Source organism: Stenella coeruleoalba, assembly GCF_951394435.1.
Source record: "Stenella coeruleoalba genome assembly, chromosome: 7".
In the NCBI taxonomy this organism is placed as follows: domain Eukaryota; kingdom Metazoa; phylum Chordata; class Mammalia; order Artiodactyla; family Delphinidae; genus Stenella; species Stenella coeruleoalba.
In genome coordinates this window covers 56,613,363-56,633,709 of record NC_137153.1, presented here as the reverse complement: position 1 = coordinate 56,633,709, position 20,347 = coordinate 56,613,363, and the positions used below count along the sequence as shown (strand labels likewise).

At 43.8% G+C, this 20,347-nt stretch overlaps 1 protein-coding gene across 5 annotated transcripts in view; it reads left to right on the top strand.

Moving 5' to 3' along the window:
• Positions 1-20,347, top strand: part of SH3GL2 (SH3 domain containing GRB2 like 2, endophilin A1) — a 680,775-nt gene that overhangs the window by 58,645 nt on the left and 601,783 nt on the right. Inside the window, exon 1 of one of the 5 annotated variants that reach the window (XM_079927986.1) lies at positions 10,086-10,377. The exons of the other annotated variants lie outside the window; for them this stretch is intronic. Within the exon in view, the coding sequence (XP_079784112.1) occupies positions 10,333-10,377 (45 nt within the window). The 5' untranslated portion in view covers positions 10,086-10,332. Of the gene's footprint in view, positions 1-10,085; positions 10,378-20,347 lie in introns of those variants that run through there. 5 annotated transcript variants of the gene reach the window in all.

Below are 20,347 nucleotides of genomic sequence, written 5' to 3'. Positions count from 1 at the left end.
CTTCCAACTTCCTTTTCCCCTTTAGAAAAGAGTTCTCTCCATTTCCGCTGGAGACTTGAATGTCTCTACCATGGTTGCAGACTCCAGATTGCAATTCTCTGCTGATCCCAAATAAACCCATTTTTTTTTGCTGGAGAAATAACTGGCAGTCTATTTGTTTTAGGTCAACAGACATATCAATGCTTCTCCTTGAATCCAATTGAAAATTTGATGATAGTGTATATTCAGTGAAATGAAGGAAGTTAGAAGAGGTAATTATTTGGAGGTTGATCCATTCATTTAGCTTCTTAGGCACTTTAATTGCATTCATGGAAATAGTTGAAACTTTTTTTTTATATTTTCCAGTGTAGATCTCTCAGTGTGTACTTGTGTTTAAAAGAATCACATAATAAAATTGAGGTCTGAGTGCTCTATCATTTTTTGACTAGCAAAATTCTTAAACAGAAGTTGCTGAAGTGTAAGGTGCACCCTTACTAACAGGATTTCCAGGAGGCAGTGTGAGGGGTGAGCTGGTGAATACTGAATCACCAGCTCCATCTCTCCCCCTGATTGTTTAATGCTTAAAGGTCAGAATTGCTCATAAGATAAATGGGTTACAAACATCTCCAGTTTTTCTTTAGGAAGATCTGTGAGCCCCAAAGGGCTCTCCAAAACTACAGAGTAGTTCTGAATTTACAGTCTTCTGAATTTAAGTTCTGATTTTCGAGACCAGATGTGTATCCCCTACTACTCAGAGTTGGTTTTTTTACATGGCTAGAGCCAGAGACACATACTAATGTGGGGTGGATGATGAACCCTATGTTCTTTTCATTAAACTATGTCTTTAAATAGTTGGATATCAATCCAAGAAATATGAGGAAACTATTTATTATGTTTAAATGTACCAGATATGGAATGGGGAAGAAGCGTCCCAGAAGATATCCCAAGTTAGCATATCTAAACATCATTGGTTGGGGGATACACACTGTGTGAAGGGAGTAATTTATCCCTCTGTGACTTTTGCTCTGCCAGTGGCATTAAATAAGGAAATCTGCCATGTCCCTGTGTTCCTGGCGTCAGGGAGGTGACTTAATGCTGAGGAATGTGAAGTGTTCTCAACAGGAGTCCTGAGGAATGTGAAGTGTTCTCAACAGGAGTCCTGAGTCGGGGCCCTGTTACGGGTTCAGCTGTGTCCCCCAAAGATCTATGGAAGTCCTCACCCGTACCTCAGAATGTGGCTTTATTTGGAAATAGGTTCATTGCAGATACAATTGCCTAAATTAAGATGAGGTCATACTGGAATAGAATGGGCCCTTCGTCCAATATGACAGGTGTCTTTATAAGAGTAAAATTGAGACACAGGTACACACAGACTGTAGACCACCACGGGAAGACAGAGGTGAGGATTGGAGTGACGCATCTAGAAACCAAGGAACCCCAGAGACTCCTGGCCATTAGGAGAAGCTGGGCAAGATGCATGGGACAGAGTCTCCGCCACAGCCCTCAGAAGGAACCAGCCCTGGTGACACCTTGAATTTAGATTTCTACCTTACAGAACTGAGAGAATGAATTTCAGTTGTTTCAAGTCACCCAGTTTATGGTAGTTTGTTACAGCAGCCCTAGCAAACTTGTACAGGCTCCAAATTGCTAGTTCAACTGCTTAATAAGTTTGTATCAATTTCTTGTAGAATAGAAATAAGAATACCTGCCCATCGTGAAGACCCAATGGGCTTCTATAAGGGGAAGGTTTTATGTTTGGCTGCCTGAGCCTCTGGCCTTAGGCAACTTGCTAAGACTTCTACCCTCTTCTCTCAGCACTATCAATGCAGTTTGGAGACCAGTAGCTCTTAAACTTGAGTTTGCATCAGAATCACCTGGGGGGCTTGTTAAATCACAGATTGCATGGCTCCACCCCAGAGTTGTTCATCCAGTAGGTCAGCGGGGCTTGATAATTTGCTAATCTAACAAGGTCCTAGGTGATGCTAACGCTGCTGGTCTGGGGAGCACATTTCAAGTACTATGGGATTAGATGCTTGGGGAAGATGTATGGGGGAAAAGTAACAAAGTCAGCCTTAGAGGGAGTCCTGACAGGGTGGGGGCTTGGCATCATGTGCAGATAAACCTTAAATCCTATTATCCTGAAGGGGCTCTCAACAATCCTGTCCTTCCCCCACGCTGTAGCAAATGAGTCTTGTAGTATTTTATTGGTTACAGGTTCTTGTCCCATCTTCATTCTGAATTTGGATTTTTTATTTTTTTTCTTGTACATCTGGGTTTGGGCTTGAATGTCTACCTATTGGTCCATCTTGAGCTTCCCTGAGCGATGAGATTTGAGATCTGATGGAAAGTTAACTTCGGGATCTATGTCTCACCTGCCCCAGGAAGCCTTTTCACCATGACTCTGCCCTTCCTTGGGCTCATGACACGTTTTTCATATTACCTGTTAGGTGCTTAATCTTACATTCACCAGTGGATCAGTTTTCATATGGTGGTCACCCAGTGAGCTTCTTGTTCATTGGTGGGGCCTCATATCACGTTTAGCTAGGCTTAGGAAACTAGGCCATCCTTGTTCCTTAGAAACACTTTAAATTTCTTCTGTCTTACTAAATTTCCCAAAACTTCTCTACCCATTCACTCATGCATTCATTCATGAAATGCCCTACGGAGCACCTCCTTTATTCCTTATGGAAATGTGTAGAATAATGGGGGAAAGGAGGAGACAGATATAAAAAAATCACATGAATACATGCAAAATTACAGCTGTGCCAGGTACATCAAAGGACAACAGTACTTAATTCTGGTACTGGTGAGATTTGGCCCTGCTGGGGAGGTCAGGGAAGCCTTTGAATTGATATCTGAGGGACACGCTGGGAATTAGCCAGTTGTAAAGCAGAAAACAACTATTCCAGGCAGGGAGAAGGGTGCCTGCAAAGGCCTGGTCAGAGGAGGGAGTGCACAGGGACTGATCTTTGAGCGTGGAGAGGAAGGGCTCAAGCGACATGAGCCATGGTGGATGCCCAAAGCTGGAGAAGTGGGGGACAGCCCAGTTGGTGTAAGGCCCCTAATGCCATGTGTTCACAGTCTGAGCAGGTATGGGCCATTGGGCATCTCCCTTGACTCCATCGATTACTCTCCTGCCTCACTGTTCCTGGCTTCATTCCTCCACACGTCTTAGCACTATTCTGTCTCAGGAAAGAGGCAGTCCTCGACATTTACCAGCTGACCTCTCCCTTTGGCCTTTCTTCCCTTTCCTCCTGCATCCTCCAGTGACTGGGCTCAGGGAGCCTTTATTTCTCCACCGTGACTCTCATCTGCATTTAAACTGGCTCCTATCCTTTATTAGTTAACTTGTCCAGATCACCCCAGCGTAAGGGAAAAAAAGGCTTCCCTCTCTGTTATGTGTGTCATTGGTCTTATGCTTGCAGGCTGAAATGGGCTTTCCTTCCTCCCGTCCTACACCTTCAAAATTAAGGACATATTGGGGCTTCCCTGGTGGCGCAGAGGTTGGGAGTCCGCCTGCCGACGCAGAGGATGCGGGTTCATGCCCCGGTCCGGGAAGATCCCACATGCCGCGGAGCGGCTGGGCCCGTGAGCCATGGCCGCTGAGCCTGCACGTCCGGAGCCTGTGCTCCACAACGGGAGAGGCCAAAACAGTGAGAGGCCCGCGTACCGCAAAAAAAAAAAAAAAATTAAGGACATCTTAAGAATTTCTGTCAAAAGTTCTCCCCATTCAATTAAACTCTATTCACAGGAAGCTAAAAACTTTTCACTACCTTTGTTCTAAGGAACTCCCTACTCAGCAAATTTCCTGAGACTGGACCTTGAGAGAAAACTGGTATTCTTGAGAGGGTGATGTATTCATGTTAACTTAAATTTTGAAAGGCTGTTTTAAAATATTGCTTTATATTTGATTCTTTGTCACTGAAGAAAGCTTTATATGTGTGGGCCAGAGAAAATACAAGCTGTGCACATTAAATAAAATCATCAATAACTTTTTAAAGGACAAAAAATTAGTCCCCCCAAATCAAAGATAAATCACTTATGTATAAATTATCTATTAAAAACAAAGTAGGGACTTCCCTGGTGGCGCAGTGGTTAAAAATCTGCCTGCCAATGTAGGGGATACAATTTCGAGCCCTGGTCCGGGAAGATCCCATATGCTGTGGAGCAACTAAGCCCGTGAGCCACAACTACTGAGCCCACGTGTCACAACTACTGAAGCCCGCTCTAGGCCCATGCTCCGCAACAAGAGAAGCCACGGCAGTGAGAAGCCCGTGCACCCCAACAGAGTAGCCCCCGCTCGCCGCAACTAGAGAAAGCCCACGAGCAGCAACGAAGACCCAACGCAACCAAAAATAAATAAATAAATTTATTTTAAAAATTTAAAAATAAAAACATAAAGTAGAATATATTATTTTTTTAGTATATAAAGCTGATGTTGATAGAAAGAATACTGGTAGGTTGTACTCTGGGTTCTTAGTATTGTGGACAGGTTTTTGCTGAACTAAAGTATCTCTTTTTTCTCACCTGGACTTTTCTGTAATCAAGAGAATGCAGCCTTGAGATGACAGGGTGGAATGCATACTGTACTAAGGAATAACTTTTCTCTGCATGGCTAACTGACTACTAAAATAGCAATAGAACTTGGCCTCTTTAACACCATACTTTATCAGGCTGACTAGGCAGAGCTTATGTTCAGGGTTAAGGACATGCCTTCAGAATCTCTAATGATAATATCCATCCAGGAATAGAATAAACAAGCCAATGGTAATAATGCCCTAACCATTTACACTTAATTAAGGTTCCTCTCATTCCAGGAGTGGGCACTGCTGTCTCTGAGTCCAGTTGCTTAGCATTTAGTTACCAGCATTCAGCTGCCAATTCCAGGGGCTTGAGAGATTCAGACCCTGGCAGCCTGACACATACTAATCAAATAAACAAAAGATCTGATTTGTAAATCAGAATGTCAATGTCTTAGAGGGAGAATTGCCACTTGCTAAAGGACTATATTCCTTGTTACTCAATCTGTCCACCCTTGTCTGAGAAGGAAGCTAATGCAGTGCTTAGCAGGGGACCATAGTTGTGTAAATTGCTGTATTTGCGTTGCTAGATCCGAACTAGAAAAGGAACTGATATTGCAGGGGTTGGATGGGAGAGGGGATATATCATTTGGAATTTGTTGATTGCAAATAACAGAAAGCAATATTGGTTGACTGAATAAAGGGGAATTTATGGGAGGGTCATTGAGGATTCTCAAAATTACAGGAACCTGGAGATTCAGGCTTGGATACAGCAAGGGAGCAGCAATTAAGACCACTGAACAGTCTGTCTGCTCAGCTGGAGAGAAGCAAGCTAGTTCCCGTCTTTCTGGACCTCTGCTGGATTTAGCTTTAGAAATTTCATCAAGCTTTTAAAATTGCAATTAGACCATATCTAGTGTTTATATTATCTACTAAGAGTTGTAAAAGTAAAGACCCTTCACTCAAAGAGTTAAGAATCCAATACTACATATCAATACGTAAAACACATTAGACCAAGTTCATGGCAGAGGTGCCAAATCAGGGCTTTGTGGTTTGACAAATGAAGCAAGAATATGGGCTTAGAAGGATGGGGAAAGACTTCACAAGAAAGACACTGGAGATGGGCACTGGAGATGGCATGATTTTGCTAGGGAAGTTGGGAGCATTTCAATCTGAGATGTAAGTAACAAATACAGACCCAGATGTAAGAGCCTAATGTGAATCACATACTTGGTTAAGTTCCCTCCTCCTCCTCCTGTGATTGGGTTTACAGGGTTTACTAAATGAAGAGAAAGGTTTTGCAGGGAGAGGCCCCTGTGCTTTGGAGGGAGGAGGGCTGTGTGGGAGAGAAGGAAAGGTTGGAGGGGAGAGCAAGACCCACACATTTCACCTCCAGCAGATCAAAGTGTGCTTCTCTCAGTGTATCTGATGGAGGGTGGGTGGGAGGTGACAAACCTGGAAGCAAGGAAATGAAGGTGGTCTTTCCTTGATTTCCCCTCTCTAGGAAAGGGCTCATTAGCCCTGTTGATACTGGGTGGGCGTCCAATGCTAGTGGCAGCATCCACAGGTACAAATGCTTATGTTAAGTGCCATCTACCCCAGAACAACCATCTGGGTCCTGCACAGTCCGTGCTTTAATACAAGGCTATCGGGTGAAGGCTGTTGAACATCAGACCCAATGTGGTAAGAATACAGCATCAGTGACAGTGATAAACAGTTCACTCATTCATTCATTCATTCCAGTCTATACTTATTAACACTGTCTGGAGTCTCTGCCCAAACTTGAGGCTAGAGGCTGAAGTAGAAAAAGTAATGATAAGTCACTTCCTTTTCCTACTTCTGTGTTCTCTTCTGCCAAACAAGAAACTGGAGTTTAAGGCCTTTGCTTTGCTGTGTCTCCTGTGCTTCATGAGCTCACACATAAAGGCGGGAGCAGTTTGCCCTGGCGTGGGCCAGAGGAAAGGCGTCAGGGGCTGAAGGGCAAAGGATAAGAGGTGCTGCTTGTCTTCTGCCTCCTTGGAATGAGGTACCCTCTGAAAGGTGCTAGGGATGTACCAGCTCTGTGCAAACTAGAGGTCTGGTACTTGCCAGAAGCTTTGGCATAATGCAAGGAGAAATAGTGCATGAATGATGTGATGGAATTATTGCTGACCATGAATTTCCTGCCCAATTAGTGAGATGAGGTTGTGCGGGGTTTCGTTTAATTGGAACTTTCCTGAGCAGATCTAGGTTTATTTACCATTTTACATGATCTCAGGAGATGAGAGGGCAGCATGTTGAATTACAATAACCTTTCATTAAACAAAGTTCTTCCTCATGGACCTTTGATTCCCCTTTCCTGCATTGTGTTTCTCCATAGAACCTCTGTCACAGCTTCTTTGCAATCAAAGAGGGTACTTGGGTTTGAATTATTTTGTGTCTGGTGCATTTGTCCCTCTATATTCAAGTCACAATAAATGTCTATAAGAAGAATTTTCTGAATTGCTAGACTGGAAACTCCTTGGGGTTCAATGTCTAGTCTATGTGCATCTTGGTATTTCACCTTACCATGCATCCCCCAAACCTCCTACCAATGCCTGCTAGTAGGAACTCAAGAAATCTCTTTCAAAACATCTTAATTTATAGGTATAAATTGTGGCTTCCATAGAAATACTGGGTTTACATGAAATCCAGAGGATATCTGGGAGAGTTAACCATGGTTTCAAAAAGATTTAAAGTCCTTTCTCCCAAGGTAGTTAGTTCCTTTGAAGAATGAGCATTCTAAGTTGGTGGATGAAGAATAAGGGAAAGAGAGAGACTTGTTTTTGTTACATTTAGGGTTCAGTTAAGTATTCAAAGTTCTGAGGAGACTTTTCAGGGCCCCCTTTCACATCATTCACATTTAGAGGCCAGAGCTCATGCATCCCCATGCCCTTCCACTTTGTAGAGTAATTGCTCTATCTCTTAGCAGCTTCAACCAAGGCCCATCCTTCTCTGAACATGTTCCATCGCTTAGATCAGGAACCAGGTAGGAAAAATTAACTATATAATACGTGTATTATACAAATAATAGGAAAAGATTATACAAATTGGGAGACTAGAGAAAAAACTTCATTCCTAATATCTTTACTCCAGTCCAGGGGTTTTCAAAGTCTGCTCCCAAGACCAGAACATTAGTATCACCTGGGAACTTGCTAGAAATGCACATTCTCGGGCCCCACCCAGTCCTAGTGAATCAGAAACTGGCATGTGGTCCAGCAATTTGTGCTTTAACAAGTCCTTCGAGGGATTCTGATACACACTAAAGTTTGAGAATGGCTGTTCAGGCAAAACTATTATTAGCATTTTATGGCAGTCTTCATGAGTGCGTGAGAGTGTGTGTGTGTGTGTGTGTGTGTGCAGGCTTTACTAAACTGTTAGAGTACAAAAGCAGCCATTGTAACACTAACCCAAAATCTAATCTCTCCAGCCTAGAGCCCCATCTAGCCCTGCAGTGAGTCCAAACTCCTTCAGAGTTTGCTAATATCAAGAATCTGGGAATCATCGTGGTGGACCTTATAGATGTGAATATATGTGCCCTAGGCAAACCACTCCATGGGACCTCAGTAACTTCACTTTACTGGTTTGTTCCTGGGCTCGGATGGATAAGTAGCCCTACTTATCTATCGGCAGGACTTTCACCTTTCCCTGTCTGATGTCCCTGTGAAGCACAGATTGTCCCTTGCCCTGACATTCCTTTGGAATTTCCTATGGAGCCCCAGAGCTAATTGTTCACTGTCTGTAGCTGGTAAGGAAAACACAGGGTAAGAGTTCAGGGTGTGGTCACTGCATGGCGCCACCCTTCCCTCTGACCCTCAGGCCTGGGGGCTTAGTCTGCGCACTGCTTCAGTGAGGCTGCAGAAAGGAGAACACACCTCCCCAAACCTCAGTGAGGCTTTTGTAAGAAAAAAAACAGGCCACTTCATGGACATCTAATGACAAAAAATAAAATACACGTGGGCCATGGCAGGAAATGGAAAATCTCCCCTCATCTTCTGAGAAATGGGAAAGCATTTTCTCTCTTGTGCATTAGTCAGGAGAGACTAGTTTGGCCACAGTAACAACCCCAGACTCAGTGAATTAAAATGACTCAGGTTTATTTCTCACAAATGCTAAATGTCTTTCAACATTAACTGGGGACTTTACCCTGCTTCATCCTCACTCTGGATTCTGTTTGACAGACGACAGCGACCTAAAATACAGCTGGAGAGGGGAAAGGGCTTCGTAGCATCTCATTCCAACAGTTAAATTCTCTGCCAAGAGGTGACAGTCACTTAGCTTCCTAACCCACTGGTTAAAACTTGTCACAGTGCTCCACTTAACCACGAGGGGTTTGGCAGGTGCAACTCTACCATGTATGTGGAAGGTACCTGAACATCAGTAACGACTAGCACACTGGAGATTTGCCCCTTTTGTCTGCTTCCCTTTGCAGCCTCAGTCAGGAGTCCATGTGCTCTTGTTGCTCGACCACTATCTGCTTGATTCTGCCGTTATGAGTTTCAACTCACATTATCAAGAACTACGATTGGTAGATCAGCAGGTGGACAGGATTCCCTTGTATCCGCTGTTCACCCCGTGCCCAAGCAGCCTGGCTGGCAGGGTGGGAGTGGGGCCTGTGGTTCCTCCCAGGCAGCAGGGTTTGTAGAGGTGATGCAGGGCATTCCTAGTACTCCCACTCTGCCATGCTGTCTCCTTCCTCATTCTTGGCAATGTCTCTCATCTTGGCTTCTGTCACTCTGGCTTCTTCTCCTTATAACTTTTGGTCCCCACATGGGGACCAAAAGTTTTTCTCTATGTGCTTCTCAGTCCTCGAAAGACAAGAGGAAGTGACTAATCACCAGAATACAGAAGCCGTCTAGTGCTGCTCTATTAACAATTCATCTAGTTACAGCGGAGTTTCGCTCTAGCCCAGCCATATATACTTCGTTGCATATGTAGTCTTTGTACAATTTTGCGTCATGCATTTTTACATTACATAATGCTTATTTTAGGTTGAAAATCCTAAATCCACTGTCATAAGTGAATGCCAAGTTCATTTCTGGGCTTTTTCATAACTGTACACAGAGGATTAAATGCTATTTACCTGACCAGCTTTATAGTTTAATTTTTTTAATCTTCTTTTTAAGTCATTAAATTGTATCACATCGAAAAAAAAAACCCCAAACCCTGCATTGGCGGTTTTCCCTAACGTTATGTAGGCTTAAGGGATAGTGAAACCAGGACAGAGAACTGTTTCTGTGCCCAAGCGAGCAAGGAGCAATAACTTATTCATTACCCGAGAGAGAATGCCACTCCTCCTTTCCAGGCTGCAAAGAGGCCAGGCTCAAAGGGCAGGCGGGCTGGTTTAGGCAGCGCCTCTGAGGCTACCTGGAAGCCGAGCAAGTCACCTGAGTCGTGCCGGTGCCTGGGCTGCCAACCTGCAGCCACCGGGCCGCAGTCTGCGGGGGGCAGGAGGACACTCCCGGGGCGGGAGGACCCCCTTGGTCCTCTTAAGCAGGCAGCCGACCCACGGGTGCGGCGGCGCCAGGTGCCGGTACCCAGGTAGCGCGTGGCCCGGCACCTGCCGCACCAACCCCGCGCCCGGGGCGGGGCTTCTCGCGTCCCCTTTAAGAGTGCGTATCGCTCGCCCCTGACGTCAGGGTGTCTCTCCGCACGAGCCCGCGTCCCGCGCCTCTCCGCGCCCCCGCGCCCACTGCCCCGGCGGCTGCACGACGAGCTGCGGCTCGGCCAGCGCGCCGCACCGCTCGGTCCTCCCTCCTGGCTCCGCCGCCGCCCGCTCCCCGCACCGCAGCAGTCCCGCGGGTCCTCCTGCGCCATGTCGGTGGCCGGGCTCAAGAAGCAGTTCCACAAAGCCACCCAGGTAAGGCGCCTGACAGGTGCGCCGCGGGGCGGTCCCGGGAGCGGAGGGCGCGCTGGACGCCGGCAGCGGGCAGGGAGCGTGGGGATTACGGCCAGCAGCGAGCCGGGCCCGGCCGCTCCCCGCATTGCTCGCCCAGACAGCCGCGGCGGCGGCCCGGGCATCCCGGGGCTGGGAGCCCGCCTTGCGTCCCGCACCCCCGGCTCAGGGCGGCGCTGCGGGCATCCACGGGTCCCAGGCGTCCAGCCTAGTCGCTCCGAGTGTCGCCCCCGTATCGCCCAGCGCGGGCGCGACAGGGAGGGGGCCCCGGGGCAGCTTCGCCTCGGCGCGCAGGTGCCCGGGCGGCCCGGTGGGAGATTATGTAAAGTCGCCTTTTCCCTGGTGACCTTGCGGTGTTGGTGCGCCCGGCTGTCCCGGGATGTGCTGCCTGGGGAGGTGGCGCGCCCTGGGGGTGGCTGCGGAGATGCCCGCGGTCTGCGCTCTTCTCGTGTGGTCTCCGAATTCCGCCTTCCAAGGCATCCGCAGGCTCCCTAGGAATGGGAGGATGGGGCTTCCTTCTGGGAAGCTCGTGCGTTAACTTTTCCTTGCAGAACTCGGTCGTGAAACTCCTTTGAGGCCAAGGCTCGACCGGCAGTCTGCATGCCTATAAAAATTTCCCATGGGTTTTGCAGCCTTAACATTACCAACTCATCATGTATTTCAAAGTATTATTTTTAGTGAACCTTTTACATCTTGGATGTGCCCATCTTTATGGGGTTAATAAGCTGTGATTATAATAAAACTTCTTTAATTCAGATTTTAATAATTTAAATCTTGCTGGGCTGGGTTGAAGAATTTTACATAGGGAAAAATAAGTGAATACTTATAATGTGACCTATTTCTTATATAATGAGTATGGTTCCTTTTTTTTTTTTTTTACCCTTCTGAAACAGTTCTAGTTTAAAATAAGAGGTCTTAAGCCAAGGACTTTGTTGACTTCTTTAAATATTTCACCTAATTTAGCCTTAAATATTTTTTTCATAGATTTGCCCATAATTAATGCTGAGCTTTCTCATAATTTCTCAGAGGTAGTGAGGTTTTTTCCCAGGCTACCACAATAAGTCCTATTATAAACCACCTCCAGAGAAGGTGAGGTTTATGTTTTACAGAATTTTGGTTAAGTTAGGGTTAGAGATGCAGCATGAAGTTCATCCCGTGTGCCCACGTGCCATCTCTATCACCACAGACCTGCCTTTATAGAATCAGTTATATTTGTCAACTTGGGAAATGGAGAAAAACTAAGACTATTTCGGTAAAAATTCCCATTAATGTATTTTTGCTTTTCACCTTGGATCTTTCTGAGACTTCTCTGCCAGAAGAAATATTTGTAAGTATAAGTGCATTGTTGGTGTAATTTGGAAGGCCTCTAATAACTTTATACTTCACATTCCTTCAGGTTTACAGAAGCAGCATATGTGCTATCCAGAAATTGTCAGGCAGGATTTCTTTGATGTCACTAACCTTTTTTATTTCTGGTACTTGTCACTTCTATAAAGCCTCACCCCACCCCCAGCACCAAATTGACTAACACCACATCCTTTTTCCACTTTGATTCTGAAGACTTCCTTTGCAAACCCTGGTGTCCTACAAGGCAGTTGGGAACCTTGGCTTTGGAGTGGGAAAGGCTAAGGATTGACCCATCTCTGCTGTCTATGACCTTGAGCAAGTTATTTAACTTTTGAATCTCTCCTTGCTAGAATGAGCATAATAACCATTTCTTAAAATTGATGTAAAGATAAATGAGTTTTTAGAACACACATTTTAAAATGTTCAATAAATGGTATTAACATTAAAATAATTTTTTTAGTATAAAATACTGTCCTTTATATTAGTAATAATGAGACATGAGGAAATTATAGAAGCTGGAATTTCTAGCTTTGCTACCTTAAAAAATTAATCAAACCACTCCATTTTAGCTAAATTGTGAAGTTACATGCAACTTTGAAGTTCAGAATAAAAACTTGAATTGTGGTATGAAAGAACTTCTCAGAGCCTTGGAGGAGGTCTGCTTGTGATGAGATGAGATTAGTATTTATCACACTAAATCCAGATGCAGAACCACTGTGTCATTTTCATTTTTTTACTGAAAAGCCTTTCATTTTAAAGGGGAAGTGACGCGCAATCCCTTATCCATAACTTAACGTAGCACAATCTTAGAAAGCCCAAGGCAAATGTTATTCTCCCTGTGCATGTGTGGGCATTTTCAAGGGTGTGTAAAGCCAGCGCTAATGTTTGCATGTGACGAAGATATTAGGGGAAATAGCCATGTCCTACTTTTTAAGCCATTTTCCCCCATACAGTTCCATGAACTTGATCTTATCTACAGAGGAAACTTTAGACCTAGAATTACTCCGTTTTGAGAATGGATATGCTAGATTAGGTACACTGTGTTTATAAGTGGAAGGCTCTGCTTCAGGAACATTTCTCTGGTCTCTGTGAAATTCAGTGTTTTGCTTATGTTTGTGAGGGATGGTATTTGTACTAATAAAGCAGTTTATTTTCAGTGTTTACCCACTGATTGGAAATCTCTGAATTAGATGTGTCACCACTGTTCTCTTGGTTTGGAAGTGATTATTTCTGCCTTGTTGCTGACAGTTATTTTCAACATCTCTGCTCTTTGGAGGTTAAAAAATGCCTTTGCCAAATAAATTTTATTAAAGGGGAAAATCCTTCAAGCTTGAGAACATGTTAAAATAGCAAAAATTGATCATCTTTTTTACTTGAATATAATTTATTACTTAATTGCTCATAAAGATGTAATTTATCATGCAATTAGAATAAATAAGATACAGTTTTTTAAACTATAAAATAGGGCAAATGAGCATGCATTATTCTACTTTAGTGAGTTTCATGTATATTGAGATTTCATTTTAGCAAGAGTAATGCCATTTTTTTTCATTTGTTGGTTTAAACCAGCAGCAGATTAGGTAAAAATAGCTCTCCGGTTCCAGTTAACAAGCTGTTCTTACAAAATCTATACTTTTAAAAAAACTTTATCAAGCATTTACTATGGACACACCTTGCTGTAGAGTGAAAGGTTCTTCAGAGTATTATTTGTTAGGTCCCTGTATTAGTTTGGTAGAGTTGCAACAAAGTATCACAAACTGAGTGCCTTAAACAACATGAATTTATTGTCTCACACTTCTGGAGACAAGGTGTTGGTAGGGCTATGCTTCCGCTGAAGGTACTAGGCAAGGATCTGTTCCAGGCCTCTTTCGTAGCTTCTCGTGCTTTGTTGGCAATCTTTGGCCTTTCTTGGTTTGTGGACACGTCACCCCGGTATCTGCCTTCATGTTCACATGGTGTTTTCCCTGTCTGTCTATGTCCAAATTTCCCCCTTTTGTACGGACACCAGGACAAGGGCAGATTGGGGGCCCAACATACCTGATGAGTATGACCTCATCTTAAGTAACTATATCTGCGTGACCCCCTTTCTAAATAAGGTCACATTCTGAGGTACTGGAGGATAGGACTTTGGCATACGAATTTGGAGGGGGGACTAATCAGCCTATAACAATCCTTATTTTCCTAAAATCATTCACCACAGTGTTCTTCTAAACATTGTGTTCGATTCAATGTAAAGGGACAACTCAGTCTGTAAATAGTAACTTTTTATTGCATAAAATGAGAAATGCTTTCGTCTTTTCAATGAGTTTGGTTAGACTATATACCTATTATAGACTATACCTTCTGATTTTTTTAAAGGATAAAACATATTTGGTTAGCCTGTGTTAATTATGATATAGTCTGGTATGTAATTATTGTCACACTCAGATTCTTCAACTGGAAACATTTAATTACATTGGTATTTTATGCTTTTCTGTTTTAACTAATTTCTTCATGCTTTCCTCACATTTAAAACGCTGTGTTTTATATAGATGTTTTGCTCTGGAGAATGTTACATGAATCTGTTTATGCATTTGTTGATTCGGTGAGACTTAAAACTGGTTGAGGTATTTAATTAAATATATAATTAGTTATGACTCTGAGTGAGGTTCTCAGTTCCTTAATTGCCTGCTCTAAGCAGTAAAATCTCTGCTGCCTTCACAATCTTGAGTATGACTTACCTCTATCCCTGCAGGTTCTTAGCCTGGGGTCCATAATAGACTGCAGAGGGCCTATTTATTTGTTAAAATTATGCCACATTTTATATGTGCAGTTTTCTGTGGGAGAGTGTCCTTAGCCTATCACCAGATTTTTAAAGGAATTCCTAATCCCTACCTCTCTTCTCAACAAAGTAAAAATACATTATAAGAAGTTGATCATGTCATCAGGAGAGAATGAGATGGTCCTTATAATAGTGATCACTCCCTCCATTCTTTTTATTTATTTATTTATTTATTTATTTCGGTACGCGGGCCTCTCACTGTTGTGGCCTCTCCCGTTGCGGAGCACAGGCTCTGGACACGCAGGCTCAGCGGCCACAGTTCACGGGCCCAGCCGCTCCGCGGTATGTGGGATCTTCCCGGACCAGGGCACGAACCCGCATCCCCTGCATCGGCAGGCGGACTCGCAACCACTGCGCCACCAGGGAAGCCCGACTCCCTCCATTCTTTACTGGGCCTTACAATGTCTGCTCAGAATGCAGCCTTCTCTGAATGAATTTTAGGGGCAATCAAATATTAAAAAAAAAAGTTTCCAAAGGTGTCAGAATTGAATGGGATGTTTGTGATAATTTATATAATAACCTTCTGATACACTTGGCAAATGGACCTGTGGGGTGTTTAAACTGAAAGTGGTGACTGAGAATCATTTCCCTTGCGACTGAGATTCTTCTTGATTCAAGTTTTTTTCGTGGACACGGTTATATTTTTGCAAGGGCTCTCCCCTCACAGTGATTCTTTAATGATTTAAATTGAGTTTATATGAATTTTGGTGCCAGTCTACTTGGAACATTTAAAGTACCTCCCAGATTAATTGGAAATACCCTTGAAAATGGCAAGGCTTGGTTGGGGAAAATGGTGACTGTTTTGGGAAGAAATGTCATTGTGGAAGGAGGGCTTAACATTGGGATGCTTAAGCTGGCAGAGCAGATTCCACTCTGCTGAGCCTGGCTGCATAAGGGCGTCAGGAGCCCTGGGCTTTCTTTACAGTGGGTGGTTTGAGGAGGTGAGCAAGAAGGGTAAGGCCACAGGTAAGTAAATAATGAGAATTGTGTGAGTTGAAGAACAGCTCCAGGGTTTAAAGTGGTGGGGCTTTCCTAGGGATGAGCGGTCCTTCACAAGTTAAGCCCGGATGGGCAAGATTCTGGGGGTTAGGAAATTAAAGGATTTCCTTGGCTTTCCTTTTTCCCCCTTTCTGTTCTTTTAATCCTTTGTACCCTTGTTTGTGTTCTTTTATGTGATGACCCGTCGGGTGTGGCCACAAGTGGGGAACACAGAGGTTTAGGAAAACAAAGTTTATTATACTCACAGGTCCTAGAGAGACAGAGTCACTGCACACTGAGAGAGGTCACAGGGGAGGAGGGCCAGGAAAGTGGGCTCAACCAAGCAGGTGGGAGCCAAGAGAGAGGACGAAGACCCGTGGACAAGCCACCTTTATGGAAGGTCAGGGTGGAGTATGCAAGAAAAGGGATGAGGGAATTTCCTTTGTGCATGAGAATGTTACTAGGTCACGGTCAGGGGCAGGCAGAAAAACAAACCTTGTGGTGTGGCCCACCTTATCACACAGGTGCACTTAGTCAGCTGGGTGGGGTACTCACAGCTTGAGTGTGTGGGGATGTTGAGGGAGCAGGAAACAAAATAGGAAGTTTTAAAAACTTTACAGTACAGCCTTTCTCTCTCTCGCACTCTTTTTCTTGGTTTAGATTTTCTTTATTTCCCTGACCAGTTTGGAGCCAAAATGTTTGAGTGATTTATATGGTCTATAATGGATAATAAAGACTAAGAAGAGAGCTGTGTATAGCTGTACCTATTAAAATGTCATGTTGTGAGACCCTGTCAAGTATTCTTGCAGACTATCAACGAAATATTTTCAAATGATATTGAAACTTCAGCTGAGTCTGATGCTTTGGGAAATTACTATTTATGAAGATTTTACATTTAGTACAACTTCTAAATTCAGAATATGATGTTCTCGTGCTTTGCTCTCACCTTTCTCCTCTAGCCCTGGGTCAAATCATATATGGTATATGACTGTGAAGAAGCTATCTGTCATTCTCTAGAGCCACTCAGCTCCTTGGAGGTTTGCTCAGATTACTTTCTAGCCTCTTCTGACTTGTGATATCTGAAAGAAACAGAAGTATCTTTCTTATAATTCAAACTGAATTTACAAATAGATCCTAACTGGAGCAGCTTAAGCAGTATCTCAGTATCAAGGTACAGTTCTTGTTAGGCACATACGGGTAGTTTGCCTTTGCTTTTCAGTGTACAGGAAAGATCACCCACAGTGAACACTCCCACTTGGGAAAAGAAAGAATGGGAATCATGGCAGTTATGGTCCATAACAGTGATGCCATCTGCTGAGTAAGGTGAAGTCCCCCGCCCCTACAGTAGAGGAAGTTCCTTGGTTTTACCCTGTTTCTGCAATCTGGGAAGAACTCTTTGGTTCTTTCTTTTATTTGGCCAAGTCTAAAGAGAGTGACAAGGAGTGTGGCCTCTGGGAGCTGCAGAGCTTCTTTAGGTGGCTTCCTGTTTATGTAAATTTGGGGGTCACTTTACAGTCACAGGCTTTTAACTACTCCTGGCTCATGGCTGATTTGACCAATAACATTTCTTCAAAAACTTAGAAGACTTCTGATATGTTTTATTCTTGTCGTTCCACTTGCCACTTACCACAGTGGAATCTTTTTGTTCCCCGCTGGATCCGTTTGACCTTTTTTAGATCTCATTTTCAACCAGGACATTTGGTTTTGTTAATCTGAACTTTGCACGAAGTCCTAATGCTTTGGTTTAACCAAGGGGTCTTAAGGGATCTTTGTTGCGCAAACTTCTTTCCATTCTTATTTCCTGTTATTTGCTTCAGGGATCCAGGATGACTAGGGTTCCGCCATCTTTTTTTTTTTTTTTTTTTTTTTTTTTTTGCGGTACGCGGGCGTCTCACTGTTGTGGCCCCTCCCGTTGCGGAGCACGGGCTCCGGACGCGCAGGCTCAGCGGCCATAGCTCACAGGCCCAGGCAGTCCGCGGCATGTGGGATCTTCCCGGACCGGGGCACGAACCCGTGTTCCCTGTATCGGCAGGCGGACTCTCAACCACTGCGCCACCAGGGAAACCCCCGCCATCTTTAACACATGGTTTTCAAGATCGCCAAAGGGAAAGAGTGTGTCGGATCAAGCATGGGAGATTTTCACGGGCCAGACCTGGAAGAGGAATGTGGCCGGCAGGACATTAAGACCTTCAGTGACCCTCCCTCTTGTATGGTCCCCTCCCCTTTGAGTGTGGGTCAGCCTGTCACTATGAAAAGATGTCCCTCCTGAGATTATTACTTTATAAGGCAAAAGGGAGATTATACGATTGGGCTTAATCTAATCACATGAGCCCTTTAAAAGAAGAGCATGTTTTTCTGGCTGGTAGCAGAAAGGGAGGTCAGAGAGGACTGGACATGCTGTTGCTGTTCAAAGATGAAGGGGCCATGTGACAAGGAGTGTACTTAACTCTAGGAGCAGAGAGCAGCTCTTGGATGGCAACCTGCAAGGAAACAGGGACCTTCTAAGGTCCACAGCTTTTAAGAACTGGATTTTGCCAACCATGTGAATAGAAGAGATTTCTTCCCCGGAGTCAGCAGATAGGAGCCCAGTCTAGGTGACACCCTGTGGACTCGTGAGACTGAGCAGAGACCCAGGCGAGCTGGCTCAGGCTTATGACCTGTAGAAGTCTGAGCAAAATAAATGGCTGTTGTTTTAAGCTGCTAAGTTTGTGGTAATGCGACAACAGAAAACTAATAGAAGGAACAATCAGTTACGTTTAGGTTCAGTTTGCTGGAACTTGTAACCATGGAATACCTAAATGCAAGGGAAGAAGGGAGGAGGCTGGGAACTGTGGTCTATCGAGTGTACCCAGAATGTAGAAGTGGGTGTTGGTAAAAATCTAGAAGCCTTTGCGATGCCTGTGTCTATAACACATTCATTTGTATGGGTGCTTGTGTGTGTATATGTATACACACACATATACATACAACGTAAACACGCACACATAAAATTTAAGTCTCATTTGCTGTCAATCTTATTACATAAGGTTCAATATTACATATGCCTCTTTTAATACATGTTATTTTACAGTTTTTTCCCCATGGTTAGTTTGTTTGGTATTTTTCTCTGGTGAAACACAAGTTTCTTTTTGTAGTCCCTGATCAGTTTTAAACAGTGAAGCTGTTAATTACTTTCTGAGCATCCTCAGCTTGGTAGGCTGCTAGTGCAGTGACAGCTTCATTAACCTTGGAATGGGGAGAATGTGGAACATTGAACAGTTTTTTGAATTGTTAGTTTCCAACAAGGCTTCAGGGATCTTTACCAGTGAGAGCAGAGTGGTTGACTGTTCATCCCACATCTGTTTCTGTGCTTGTGGAAGGCTGATGCCACCACAGGTACAGTGAAATGCCCTTATCTTGTATGGGCACATTAGACAGCTACATGGTAATTTGAAGTTGTTCATTAAGTAGTTGTCGAGGGTTCCAGATGACTGTGGCACACGTTGTGTTGTTTGTGAGTGATGTGTTAGCTTCACGTTCTTTGACATGATTCCTGGATCCAAAGCCCTGAGTGGTTTTCTAGGTGTAGCTGGTGGGCAGTGCCAGACCTCTTTTGGAAAGGATGAGGTCTTGCACCCTGAGATGTCCTGTGCGGGCTTGGTGTCATTTGACAGCTTGGCCAGGGAGAGACTAGTCAGACAACGTTCTGTTTCTGAGTGAAGTAACCTAAAGGTGATGTATCCCGTAGGAATTGATTACACAATGAGTACAGCTTTCACCCTTGTCATTCCCTGCATTTACTGCTCACTGAAGTGACCCTGGAGTGCTTCTTTATGTTGCATGAATGTTGGCCATGTTTATAGTATTCATTAAACTGCTTAAGTGGCTACTTCTGGGCAACAGGGACCTGCAAACCCAAACCCTTGGCCGTGGCTGCCCTCCTTCACGTTTGTAGACTGACTGAGTGAAGTGCTTTCTGGAGATGTTCTCTTCATTACTGTTCCCAAGATTTTACTCATGCAAGTTAATATCTTGTTACCCAGAGATTCTATTCTGCTTCTTAACACTTAGCTTTCCACTTGAGTGCTGTTTCCTATTCCACTTTCTAATTAAGTTTAACAAAATTGTTTTTCATTAAGCTCTTTTCTGTCCATCTCATCCACTACTCTCTGTGTGACTTTGGTCCCTTTGAAGCTCACAGATACAGAATCTTTAGATTTTCTACTTTTTTTGCCCATTACCTTTACCTTAAACCCAATCCAGAATTTCCAAAGAGATACTTATAATGCTCATCACCCACCTCTTTTCTAAATTTTTGGATACAGACGTGGAAAACTCCTTTTTCTTAGCTCCAGCAGAAGCTTGGAAAGCTTATCATTGTTTACAAAATTTAAATTGTTCAGCAAGTATTTTGTGATCATTAAGATGCATCTAATTCATTTTTATAAGGTCTTTCAGCTACTTTCTATGTCTCAAGATATGCACACTGAAATCATTTTGATCCATTTTCACCATAAACCACCTTATGTGAAAGGATGTGTCCTAAACAGAAAGTTTATCATAAAATCTCTATAGCAATGCATTTGTCGAAATTTGATTACTGTTACTCTGCTTTTATGAGGCAATGAGTTATGCTGCTATCATGTGATACGTATTGGCTTGCCTTTTATAACATTTAAATTATTGCTGTCTTACGTCGCTGTGTCTGCTGGTTGCTGCCGTGAGTGATTCAAGTGAATTTCTGTAGGCTCTTTTGATTTCTGTAGGCTCTTTCCATATGATTATGGTGGAGTAATTTGACTGTTTCCC